Source organism: Botrytis byssoidea (assembly GCF_014898295.1).
Source record: "Botrytis byssoidea strain MUCL 94 chromosome Unknown BBYS_002, whole genome shotgun sequence".
Lineage (NCBI taxonomy): Eukaryota > Fungi > Ascomycota > Leotiomycetes > Helotiales > Sclerotiniaceae > Botrytis > Botrytis byssoidea.
The window spans coordinates 2018383-2031653 of record NW_024065843.1 but is presented as its reverse complement, the minus strand read 5'-3'; the positions used below and the strand labels follow the sequence as shown (position 1 = coordinate 2031653).

At 42.6% G+C, this 13271-nt stretch overlaps 4 protein-coding genes across 4 annotated transcripts; 2 read left to right on the top strand and 2 right to left on the bottom strand.

Moving 5' to 3' along the window:
- Positions 1-693: 693 nt before the first annotated feature.
- EAE97_001373 (uncharacterized protein) lies at positions 694-3639 on the bottom strand. Its single transcript, XM_038871884.1, has 5 exons — positions 3142-3639; positions 2901-3078; positions 1932-2850; positions 1110-1873; positions 694-1051 (listed from the first exon to the last, which is right to left on the bottom strand). The coding sequence occupies exons 1-5, from the start codon at positions 3352-3354 to the stop codon at positions 909-911; spliced, it is 2217 nt and encodes a 738-aa protein (XP_038737785.1). The 5' UTR covers positions 3355-3639; the 3' UTR covers positions 694-908.
- Positions 3640-4267: 628 nt separating this feature from the next.
- EAE97_001372 (uncharacterized protein) lies at positions 4268-6110 on the top strand (the record flags this gene model as incomplete). The annotated part of the gene is made up of 2 exons (XM_038871883.1): positions 4268-5942; positions 5992-6110. 2 exons carry the CDS (start codon positions 4268-4270, stop codon positions 6108-6110), a joined length of 1794 nt encoding a protein of 597 aa, XP_038737784.1.
- Positions 6111-7181: 1071 nt separating this feature from the next.
- Positions 7182-9150, top strand: EAE97_001371 (uncharacterized protein; the record flags this gene model as incomplete). The annotated part of the gene is made up of 3 exons (XM_038871882.1): positions 7182-7301; positions 7827-9016; positions 9066-9150. 3 exons carry the CDS (start codon positions 7182-7184, stop codon positions 9148-9150), a joined length of 1395 nt encoding a protein of 464 aa, XP_038737783.1.
- Positions 9151-11306: 2156 nt separating this feature from the next.
- Positions 11307-12435, bottom strand: EAE97_001370 (uncharacterized protein; the record flags this gene model as incomplete). Its single annotated transcript, XM_038871881.1, has 2 exons — positions 11307-11816; positions 11872-12435. The coding sequence occupies 2 exons, from the start codon at positions 12433-12435 to the stop codon at positions 11307-11309; spliced, it is 1074 nt and encodes a 357-aa protein (XP_038737782.1).
- Between the last annotated feature and the right edge of the window lie 836 nt (positions 12436-13271).

The following is a 13271-nucleotide window of genomic DNA, read 5'->3' as shown; positions in this document are numbered from 1 at the left end:
CAATATCAATCAACCAATTCAATGCGAACACATGTATAACTAAACGAGTATAGTGCAATCTCAAGTAGATAGAATCTTCTCGCTTAACACTCAACCCATCGATAACTATTTCGATCCAGGTGACGTAATGCCGCAATAACCACCCCGTAGGTATCAACAGTAGCCCTCACCAAACAGCTCAAAAGTTCACTCGAGATCCTCTGAAATACTTTCGACGTTCCCATAAGAATTCGAGATTTTTTCCACTAATTCAACACAGATCCAACAATAAGATGCGTAGTTCTCAAGAGAATTTGGTGGAATCCGAATATATCACGACTATTGTAAATTTGAGGAGTTTTTTTCCAGTCCATGCACCCACGAATTAACTCCAATCATTTCTGGATCCCAGGAGATAATACAGCTAATTAATTTATAATCGAATAGCAAATATTAAGGTGGTAATAGTCTCTGTATAGAGTTGATTTGAAAAGTCAAATTGTGGTAACTTCACGAAACAAAACGAGACAACATGGCTGATAGCTGAACTACAGACACCTAGATGATCATTGCATTTTCAAAATTGGAATCGGATACCTAACGAAGTACCGATCAAGCCACTCAAGTGACTCTCATCAAAGGCTTCATCAAGAATCTCGAATAAAGGCTACTTGATCGACACTCCACTTTGCACACGCAAAACTACCATTTAGTTCATAATAATATTTGTATCGTAACATGGTATCTCTATATTCCCTACTGAAAACTACCAAATATAATAGCAAGGATCCAGGCGCCTGATAATGCTTCCCTTTCCTTCCTTGTCGTGCCTATTAGACATTCCCGATGCAAAATGTGCAAGTAGCCAACGCCCAGCCCACCATATGGACCCAATTTGAATCTTATTTATACCATATCAATTCGTTTCATTAATTCATTTCCATTTCTTCATTGTCATCAACTTCGGAACCTACACCTTGTGTATGAGTGCTACTAACACTAGTCTTTCGAACCACACCACCTACACCAAAACGAGAGCCACCAAGTCCTCCAACAAATTCTAATTCTTCACCTAAAATTTTGTGTTAGAAGTGTTCACTAAAATCATCGACACGAAAAAGTATGCTCACCTCCTACAACACGACCTTCCATATCGATTTCCTGCGATAAATCAACCAAGGCTTGGCGTGGCAGTCTTAAAAATCCGGGCGTGCGAACAACTCTGCCCCAATGCGTGAGACAAAAACTGGCAGCACGTCTGCGTAACCATTCTTCATTGGCAATACCAGCGGAATGCCAAATAACACATGCGTGATCGACATCCAATTCTTTTGATAATCGATTAACACACAACAATCTAAGATGGGGAATGTTGTAGATATTTGACATAACCAAAAGCCCTGCAACGTCATCTAATTCCGCACAGTCGTCTGGGTGGATACTGTCAGTATACAAATAGTATAAGAATGCCTTGACCACTGGATAAGGTTCTGGTATGTGCATTCTTTTTGTATGATATTCTGCCATTTGCGCATTGTATAAGCGTGCAAAGTGGGGCCATCGAGCTTGGAGAATGAGTTTGTGGACATGGATTGGAGGAGATGTTGGTGCATCAGGAGCCAACCAGTTTTGTTGAACCTGACTGATAGAACCTCTGGAGCTTGAATCATCCTCATCCCATTCATCTTCTTTTGACGCAGTGATGATAAAATCCGCCCCACTACCACTTTCTGGTGCTTGATTGAAAACTTTGGCTAAATCCATGCCAAGACCTTTGGAGGTTTCGACTTTCATTCTGCCAGAGGATGATAATCGCGAAGTTTCTTCTCGAGGCTCGGGATTTAAACCGTTGCCGAGTAAACCATATCGTCGAAGATCAATCTCCATTATATCACTAAAGAAGGAATGATCAGCAAGAGTTATTATCTAGAAACAAGTAAATGTCCACATACCTCAGATATTCTTCAAACCCACCTGGACCTAGATCTGTTGCTGTTGGATCAGTTGGACAACCAAGAAGCCAAGCCTTTGTACCCTCGTCATTCAAAGTACAGTAATGCCATCTATAACCTGGTCTGAAAATATCTCGACCTTCTGCAAGTTTTTGCCAACGCAGTGTGTCCAATTCCAGAGATGATAAAGAACATTCCTGTGGTGTTATTGTTGCTGCAGGAGTGACGAAATCGAGAAGAGTTCCGGATGTATAAACATGGAAATGCATACCGGAGCCTTGGGCGGGTATATTGGGACCAGATACGAATTTCAACGAAGAAATTGTACCAGGGGCAAGAGGAGGAGAAGTAGTCAATTGGAATGACGGTGGATTGACCTGTGCGCTGCTTGAATTTGCGGCATAACCTGAACTGCCTACAGCAGACTGAGACATTGAAAACGAAGGTCGAGGAGAACGACTGAGAGCTGCGTGCCTGTCCATGGAACCATATGAAGGTGCTGATTCGAATGCTGGGCTACCCTTAAAATCTAACCACCATACATCACCAATTTTATCCATGTCCTCGCTGAGACCTCCAAAAACCCAAACTCTATCGCCCCATAAATATGCCGAGTGATCAAATCGTCCAACGAAACGCCATGCTCGAGACCAAGTGAAAGTTTTTAAGTCCAGGTAACAAATATCATCCAACACATAATTATTATGACCGGTAATACCACCAATGATAAATAGCTTATCCTCGTGTAGAACAGCAGCATGCCTTGCTCTCCCTTTTGGTATAGGTCCAGATACGGTTGGTTGGGTCCAATGTGCGGTCTTGAGATCGAAAATGATAAGGTCAGATAGGTATGTACGATGTTCGTTTTCACCACCAAATATGAGTAGTTTCTCGCCTTGGTAGAGTGTAGCGGTATGACCTGTAAGACTTGTTAGAACTGTAGACGCATTGAGCACATATCAGACCTACCCATTCGTACACCGGGAATGTCGCCATAATTGTCGACCAGATTCCATTGGTGACTAACTAGATCAAGTCTCAAAACATGGTTATAGACCTCGTCGGTATACTGATCGAAACCGCCAAAGGCATATATCTGATTGTTGCCGCAATAGGTAACAGAGGCATTGACAAGGCAGGCTGGGCGCTATAGAAGTTTAAACATGGGTCAGAAAATAGTCCGCAAAGTTTCGAGAGTTTCATGAATTACCTGACCAAGAGTTCTTGTAACCTTGGGTCTATACCCATCCATACCCAATCTATTCTTCACGGGCGAATTCGGCATTAAGAAAGTATTGCTTGAAGGAACGGCACCTGGAGTGGTAGGAGGACCTCCCGAAAGTTGATTGGTATGGGTAGGAGTAGAAGAGCCAGGGCCAAAGATGGAGTAGGGTGTACCGCCGGGTGTAGAAGGCTGAGCCATAATAAGAGGTGGTATCCTATGTGGTCATGCTAGATTGGTTAATAAAAAGAGTTGATGCTGTGCAAATGTGCACAAACTCCCCAGACGAATAGAAAATGGCGGACAAACAGATCAAACCAAAAGAAGTCAAGGAAGCAGGATGGGGATTTCTTCTGTTTGGTGAGACAAAGAAGATTGTATGAATTGTATTTCACGTTGAGTACAGTCCAAATGGTAATTTAAGATGTACTTGATGACATTAAACTTTTCATGGTTCTTCAACCTCAATATACATAAAAATCATGCACGGGTGACGATGGGATGGAATATCTGAAGTATTTTGGAAAGAGTCCATGGGGGCTGCAGGTGGGTCGGCGGGTCGGAATTAATATACGCGCTCTGGGATTTGTGGCTCAAGATTGGGAACAGTACTAAGTTATTGCCTGAGGTTCAAGTGTTACGTTTTTAATCGTTGCGGGATGGTTGCCCCTCACAACCAAACTAATTCAGTGGAGTAAACAAACGAGTAGAAAAGCTCTTGAATATTCCCTTCTCAAAGACTTTCTTTCTCTCTTCATGCAACATTTGCAATCTCTCTACACTTCCGTACCTTTACCTCTCATCTTCATTCTCACTACTCATAATCGCATAACATACAAAACATAAACAACATACCTTCAATTACAAGAATACTTCAAGTCTATTAGATCTTTCTGCCACACGCCATTGATCGTTATCCGACTCTTAAGCCATTCTTATATAGAAGAACTTTTCGATATATCGAGCACAAATACAAATTATACTAACCCCAAACAATTACCAGGAACCATTAGGTTGAGTCTCTTGGAGCTCGTTCGTTATACCGAATCTACTCCTATCATCGATCGATTCATTAATTTGTCTTTCGACCGAGATCATACCTTGATATTGCAAAATGGCCACCGCAGTATCAACCCCCATTAAGTCCCACACTGGGCTCTTTTCCACACGTACCGCTGGCGGTCGTATGCCTTTGACCCCATCTCCTCGTACACGCACCCAAACTCTCTCGATCAATAACTCATCTCCTTTTACTCCACCCGAGAGAAAGGTATCTGAAGAGAATGTACGATTATCATCCAAGTCAACATACGGTGGAAACTTAACATCACATTTCACAAAGTCTTCCAGAAAGTCTCACCGCGACTCACCAAAGTCCAACATTGCCAAGGGTGTTCAAACTCCTCGACATGCTCTTGAGCTCGGTGTCTCTGACTTTGCCCTTACTGGTACAGGATGTAAGACTCCTGTCGCTACACGAACCAGAAAAAACCCAATCCGCTCAAAGTCTACCAAGACTACTGTCTCCTACTCTGGCGATCGATTTATCCCAGACCGTGCTGCAAGCTCAGCCATCACAACCGCTGGCTGCGGAAAAGCCGACTTTGCTGAGAAGCAGAGACCAAAGAGCATCAATGAAAGCTCTTCAGTTCTCGCATCAGGTGCCGGTGATGCTCTCGCTGCTCTTGAATCATTGACCATTGATGACGAAGATGAGCCAGCTTCATACTCCCGCCCATCACCAAATACTATTGCATACCAAGACTCGTTGGCATCTGCCTGTGGCATCTCTCAAGGCCAGAGAATCCTCGCATTCAAGCCTGCTGCTCCTGAATCCTCAAAGCCTGTTGACCTCCGATCTCAATACAACCGCCCTCTTAAAAACTCCAACGCTTCCGCTGCCAATTTCAGACGCCGCATTGCAACTGCACCAGAGCGTGTCTTGGATGCACCTGGTCTCGTCGATGATTACTACTTGAACCTCCTTGACTGGAGCTCCAACAATCAAGTTGCCATTGGTCTTGAACGCAATGTATATGTCTGGTCTGCTGAGTCTGGTACTGTCAGCTCTCTTCTTGAAACTAGCCCAGATACCTATGTCAGCAGTGTCAAGTGGTCCGGTGATGGAGCATATGTCAGTGTTGGTCTCGGTTCCGGAGAGGTTCAAATCTGGGATGTCGAAGAAGGTACCAAGCTCAGAAGCATGCACGGACATGATACTCGTGTTGGTGTAATGGGATGGAACAAGCACACTCTTTCCACTGGTGCACGAAGTGGCCTTGTATACAACCACGATGTTCGCATCGCTCAACACAAAGTTGCTGAGTTGGTTTCTCACACCTCTGAAGTTTGTGGTTTGGAATGGCGCGCCGATGGTGCTCAACTTGCTACTGGTGGCAACGACAACTTGGTCTCTATCTGGGATGCTCGTTCCTTGGCTGTTCCTAAATTCACCAAGACCAACCACAAGGCCGCTGTCAAGGCTCTTAGTTGGTGCCCATGGCAACCAAACGTTTTGGCTACTGGTGGTGGATCATACGATCGTCACATCCACTTCTGGAACACTACCACCGGTGCACGTGTTAACAGCATCGACACTGGCTCCCAAGTTACCAGTCTCCGATGGAGCCCTCACTACCGCGAGATTGTCAGCACCAGTGGGTTCCCAGATAACTCTATCAGCATCTGGAGTTACCCTACTTTGGTTCGCAATGTAGAAATTCCAGCCCACGAGACCAGAGTCCTCCACAGCTGTCTCAGCCCTGATGGACAAATGCTCGCCACAGCTGGTAAGTTACTCCTTCCATCTATCAATTGATATTTACTAACATTCAATAGCTGCTGATGAGAGCTTGAAGTTCTGGAAAGTCTTCGAGAAGAAGACTGGCCCAAGTGCATCCGCGTCAGCTGGTGCATCAGGAAAGGCCGACATGGTCAAGCAAATGACTATCAGATAGATAGGTCAAGAATAGCTCTTGGAGCTACAGGTAAAGTATAAAGCAAATTCCATAATAGCATTTTAGCAATTGGGATGTTTTAGCGTGGTGTTTGGTGGATTTCGATCTTCACAATGCCCATGGCAGAAAGTGCTTCACCTGGTGCAAGTTGATGCTTTGACGATGAATGAATGGATACCTCTGGTGCTTAGATGGCGTACACCTTTTTCGGATGGGACTTTGTATTAGTTATTTTTGTTAGGAAATGTAAATTACTTGAACCAATTGAATATTACAACATGAAGAGTGACGGAGTGATTCATCTACCCATTGTGAAAATGCTCTATACTTCAAATGAAGACCGACTCCTCAAGTCTCAGACATGCGATGGAAGCAGCAAGTAAATCAGCCAATTATCTCAACTGTAGAGATCCCGTAGCCCAATTAGATTAGTTTCTGAAGATCAATCTAGGAACTCTCATTGCTTTTGGGAGTGAATCTCAATTATTCAATAATTATGAATGAATTTATTGTCGATTTGTAACAAGTAATTGGAAAGAAATAATAAAGAGAAAGGCGAAGACTCAGCCTTCAGGCTCTCTTAAGTCATTATATAAGCGAAAGCAGGCTAAGGTTATCCATATCTCTACGAAAGCGACCTTCCCCCATACAACTCCACCAGCCAGGACAGAGCAATATCACTTTACATTTCAGAATTCCATTTAATTTGTTTACAAAGTTACATAAAATAATCAAGAAGATCCTTAAGTCAATCAAAAAGTGGCATACAAATTTACGAATCTGAAAATAACTGTGGAGGGGGCAATTACTGTTGCGAGTCAACGACTGACCGTCTTCACAAGCTGGAAATAGTACAATTTCCATCAACAACTTTCCAACACCTACCTTTTTCCACAGCTTTCGATCTCCGATTGATAATATTTGAGTAACACGAATTGAAAGCTCCATATCTGCAAATTCGATTACTCGCGTGTAAAGAATAAAATCGTTGAGGAGAGAGCTGAAGACGAATCCAATTTGCGCACACGACCGATACTTCTTCCATTGTACTCAAGCAACGCAAGCAACAAGATGTCGAACACTCAGGTCGGAAATGTTTACCAGCAGATTATTGCAGATGTAGTCGATAGCTCTAGAGTTGACTTCGAGGAGAGTGGAGTCGATGAAGTTGTATTGGAGGAACTGAGAAAGGTATGTTTCTGAGTCTCTCATCAACTTTCTGAATTCTGCGATCGCGCAATTCATGAGGTCTTCAGTTGGATTTCTTATTTCTTTTTCTTCGTGAATGACTATTTGATTTTCGAATGGTCCTGATTTCGTTGGCATGTCATTTTGTTGGATTCTGCTCTGATATGAATTTTTGTTGCTGGTTTCGTTGGTTTTCTCTTCTGTTGCTTCTTGATTGCTGCCTGTGCACAGTCGGGCCAGTTTTTTGGGGGTGGGCGATCCTCTGTATTTGGCTTTATACCCTTGACCTCAGCCTCTCGGTTGTGAAAAATACTTTTCTTGAGCTAGTCTATTTTCGTCTTTTGTATCACGTGGTGCTTCTTGGGCATAGATGTACATGGAAGTACACATGTAGCAGTCCAGGTCATCATTGTCCTCGCACGTAATCTTATAGTCCTGCAATTTCACTTCTTTAAGCTCTCCTATCAAAGCTCTTGTTATTTTCAAGAAAAATTGATAAATAATCTTGCTAATACATTATTTTCAAAGGGATGGCAAAACAAGTTGTCAACACTGGGCGTTGCTCTGTTTCCATGGGATCCAAAGCCTGACCAGCAATCTATGCAAAATCCACCAATGGTACCTTCAAATTACCAACATACAGGTATACCTCCAGGACCGCCAATATATCAAACTCCAATGCCAAATGGACCTCGTATCAAGGCTGAACCTGGTATGGAGAATGCAGGCTTCATGCCATCTCCGATGTCACAGGCACCTCCTCAGGGCCCTCTTATGACTATGCCAAATGCTACACCAGCTCAGCAACGTGCCGCCCAAAATCTTCATGCTTCTTATGGACATAGAGCTGCAGCTTCGATCCAATCCATTCAAGGAGGGGCTGGAGCACCCCAGCAGCAACCCATGTCTCAAATGAGTCCACAGCAGCATCAAGCGATGCAGCAACAACAACATTTGCAAATGCAATCAATGCAGCAGCAGCAACAACAACAACAACAACAACAGCAGAGACCAGGTAGTGGTGTATCCCCCCAAGCTCAAGCTCAACCACAACAGCCACAAGGACAACCTCAGGGTCCGCCAAGCCAACAAAGTCAACAAGCTGCGGCGGCTTATAGACAGAGTGTTGCAGCTCAGCAAGCACAGCAGCTACAGCAGTTACAACAGCAGAGGGCCTTCCAAAACGGTCAAGCCCCTCAGAATCCCCAAAATCCTCAAAATCCCCAAAATGGTCAGAATGGTCAGAATCCTCAACCCCCCCAGGCCCAACAAAATCCTCAGGGTGGTGTTGGAAGTGCGCAAACTGACGGGGCTGGCGATGAGACTGATGAATCTATTGGAGTTATAAAACAGTTTGATTCTCAAGGCAACGAAATTGCAATGGGTCGAATCGAGATTGACAATCTCATCCGTAGTAAGATCGAATCTATGGGCAAGGCTATGGAGGGTGGTGGTCTAATGCTTCCACTCAAGGAAGCCAATAAGATCCTTTCAACCAAGCGCCAGCGCAAGACCTTGCCAGGCTCATTGCCACAAACAGATGGTCTTGGCTCTGATGATGATGACGAAAAGGTCAAGGATGAATTAGATGAAGATGCAATCAATTCTGATTTGGATGATCCTGACGACGGATTGAACGACGACGACGATGATGACGAGAGTATGGGTCACATTATGCTTTGCATGTATGACAAAGTCCAAAGAGTCAAGAACAAGTGGTATGAATCCTGTATTCTTTTATCATGCGCATGCTAACTAGTTATATAGGAAGTGCGTCATGAAAGATGGTGTACTCACTGTCAATAACAAGGAATACGTATTCCACAAAGCAACCGGAGAATACGAATGGTAAACACCATTTTAAAAGTCCTCATTTTGTTTTGAATCATCATATCATCATGCATGATGACTGCAATTACCCTTTTTTTGAAAATTATTACATCCTTTCATTTCACTTCATATCTCATGATATCACTTCAAGATTCTAGACCGTTTTCTCTATCTTCTTTCTTCGTCCACTTCCCCTTTTGTGGACATAGATGGGATTGAACATTGAGATAAATCAGTCGGTCACCCGCGGAGGATTTTTCAGCATTTGCACGGTGGTTTAAGCGGAAGTTCAGCATAACGAAGATCTAAGAAGAAACCCACAAAACTGAATAACGGATTCAAATATGACACAAAGTTGATGAATAGGAGAGGCACGCTAGGTGATCTACAAATGGCGATGTGATGGGAGCTGGATTGATTTGACTTGGTTTGATTGGTCTGGTTTTGCTTGAGCGAGACAATCAAGCGAGATAATCAAACGGGAAAGTCGGAGCTCGAATAAAATTCCATGCAGATGGGACTGCATTGATGTATCATATCATAACATACCACATCGATTCAATTTGAATCACATTTCGTTAGATAGTTATGGGCCTCGTTATGGTCCTCTTTCATCTGAGTTTTGCTCGGTGATTACCATCAAAATCAATCAGATATTGGAAAGCTGTATTGTGTGATTCGAGCCTGATGTGATGTGATGTGATATGACAATTCCCTGTGTAGATCAGTTCTTCTCCCTACCTACCTAGCTATACATTTTTCCTACCAAGTTCGAGTGATGCAGTGAATCAATATATATATTGCTTTCAAGTTGATTCCTTGCCCCCAAGTGAAATTACTCCCACTCATCTGTATGCGGCACATTTCGTTCGCGCGTATATGAATTTGATATCCAGAATCCTCATGTCCAATTGATTGTATCGGAGATTTGTAATACATATATATTGGAAAAAAATCCTCTTTTACATGCTACTGTTATTATAGAAAAAGGGAAAAGAATTCTTGCAGCGTCGATTTCTCATCGTCAACTAGTGAGTTAGTTAGTAAGTGGATTCTGAGGACTAAGAATCATGCTTGAGATACAACTAGGATGGATCGACGGATTGCAATGGTGAGTGATTGATTGATATTAATATTCTAGTATATTTTATTGAATGGGATATGTTGATGTGTATGATATGGGTATCTACTCTGCGGTCTACCTACATAGCATGTAGATACTTTCCATCCATCCTCAAGAATCGAGATCTATCTATCTATATATATATCTATCTATCAATCAATCATCCACTCCATCACAAGAAATCCTCAGAGTTCCGGGTTGGGTTGGAATATGGTGGGTGAGGTTACAGATCAACAAGCCCGAAATTTTTGAATCCAGGTTCAAATTTTCGATTTAGATATTGATTGATTGATTGATGGGGTTCGAAGATGTTGAATGAATCATGATGAATGAGGATCTCGAATTGAATTACTCTCATGCATTCTGTTTAACACTTATTAGGTACTAAGGTATTCAGATACTTAGATACTTAGATACTTAGACATCCAGTTTCCCAACGACTCTAAACTCTAAACTCTCGACTCTAAAAATCTCCTAAACAATCTTCTTCTGACTAACAAAATTATATTCTCAAAGGTCCGGTATGGTACTTTGACTACCTACCTACTAGTTCTCACTCTAACTCTAATCATTTCATATGAGCTCTCCTATGCCTACTTTACGGAACTTCCAGAACTTCTAGAATAAGAGTGATAAGATATGGCACGGATCTCTCTTCACTTCCAGTATGACTATGGTTATATATGCATTATCATTTTAATTTTAGCCCAGAGCGTTTTGCATGCCTCGTTGTACGACGATATTCCGAGTTTAGACGAAATTAATATATTCGCTGTTGGGAATCGGGGATGGAATTTAAGTCTCAGTACAACAAGACTTAGATCCTGATGGCAGCGTAGAACATACCCCACTGAGCTGCGATATGGTGATGAGAATCTTGTTGTAATTATTTTAGATTTGCTAACTCGCTAAATACTAGAAAATGCTTCTGCAGGAAATGGATTAGACCGAATTGAAGCTGAAGTAATGTCAGACATTAATTGGTTGGGGAAAAGGGGATAAAGAAGGCAGATGGAGAGAAAGGTAGGTATGTACAAATCGACCGGGATGGTGATTTATTTCTTCTCATCCTTCTTCTCATCTTCATTATCACTTTCCTCCTCGTCTCCAGATTCATCTTGTGCCTCTTCCTCCTCGTCTGCCTTCTCCTCTTCAGCCAACTTTGCCCTTCTCATCTTTTCTTCCTGCTCCAATGCAATCCACTGACCATCTCTATCCTCCTTGATATAGTCAACTGCACTTCTCAATTGTCTATCATGGCTGACGATTCTTCCCCTACCGACCAAACTTGCCACAATCGCCGCTCCGACAATAAATGTCAAGACAAATCGATATGTGCTATACCAAGGAGGGCACCATCCTCGAACTGTTGCTCGGGCATCTGCGAAATAGAGGAATGTGAAAGCGGTGAATTGGGTAATCAAAGCGTATTCTACTGGCATAAGGATAGTAGGCCATGCGACTGCGGGAGCAACAACTCCGATCATGTATCGACGGTAACTATGATGTCCGCCATAACCTGCGTATTCAAGACCCCAGTGAATTGCGCCGAGGAAAGAAATAATCTATACGTCAAGTTAGTCATAGTTTGGTGATTTAGGATCAGGAAAAAGAACTTACAACAGCACCATATCCAACTTGAATAGGTGTGATATATTCCAACAATTGATGAGCCAATTCGGGTGAAAATAAGATACCTTGTCCAGTAGCATGAGCTTGATTGATGTCATAAGCCAAATACACTGTAGAAGCCGATGTAGCAGCGTAAGGTAAAACACCCGCAGCACCAATTATCAGAGATTCCTTGGGTACTTCTCGTAGAGCAAATGTTTCCTTGATAGTCTCCAAATCATCTTTTACAGATCCATGACCTTCGTGATGTGGATTTTCTTCGAATACGGGACGAACGGAGGAATGTGATGATACAGACTCGGGATGTGCTTCGATTGTTTGTTTTCCGATCCTGTCTTCTTCTTTGAAGTTTATTTGGTCTGGGACGTAGGGAGGTTCGGACTTGGTGGCATAGAAGAGACGGGAGGAGAGGGTTGCAGGGCGTTTGGAAATTGATGTGCGGAAAGAAGAAGTATTTTTGAGAGCCGCGGAAGCTTGAGAATAGCTTGCTCGAGAGGTGGGAAATTTTGTGAAGCTCTTCAAGAGAGAGCGTGTAGCTGTTGTGCGAAGCATGGTTTTGGTTTTTACAACACCTTACCCCGCGATTATTTATTTATGTATGTGAGAAGTTCAAGAATGCAATTGGTACAAATGGGTATATTGAACAGTATCTTCAATAAACAATTTCAATAAATCAAGAAGGAGGTATTCTGCAAGCGTGTGTACGAAAGAAAATTCCAAGAGGGGAATGGAAAGAATAATGGATTGGTTTGAAAAGTCCGTAGTTGTACTTGTAGTCTAACTCTCTATGTAATTAGTAAACAGAGAGAAAACAAACCGGGAAATCTGAATGGAGGCAGTTATTATTATTGGCTTTGGCCAGTGTGGAACAATTAATTACATATTAGATAGATAAAATTGAGATTCGATCGATTACCGCGAAAAAGTATGATACCGGTATGGATAATGAATAATGGATAGTTAATGGATCCCAAAGATAGTCGTTTCGTAATGGCTTGGGAACAAAATCCGAAGAAAAGATCTCTTTTCATACATACGTCATCGTTGATAGCTTCAGCTTGTGAGCAACTGTGCAATTATGCCCTGTCGTGTGTTCTACCAACTCCACCATAGAGGATGCAAGGTCAACTTAGCGAACAGTGACAATACCCAATACAAGCCTTCAGGCCTCAAGCTCATGAGAAAGAAGTCTGCGCACCAATGAACACAGCGCATCCAAATAGATGGACGACGGGATGTTCAAAGGGTTGGAAGGAAGGATTACAGGTTTTGTATTCCATTTTACGTGGCATTATCATTATTGGGATTATGATTGTGATCTTCAGTTCTATTCAAGGTGACTTCTGATATTATACCATCGTACATCATCCCGATAATTCGTTATTCCT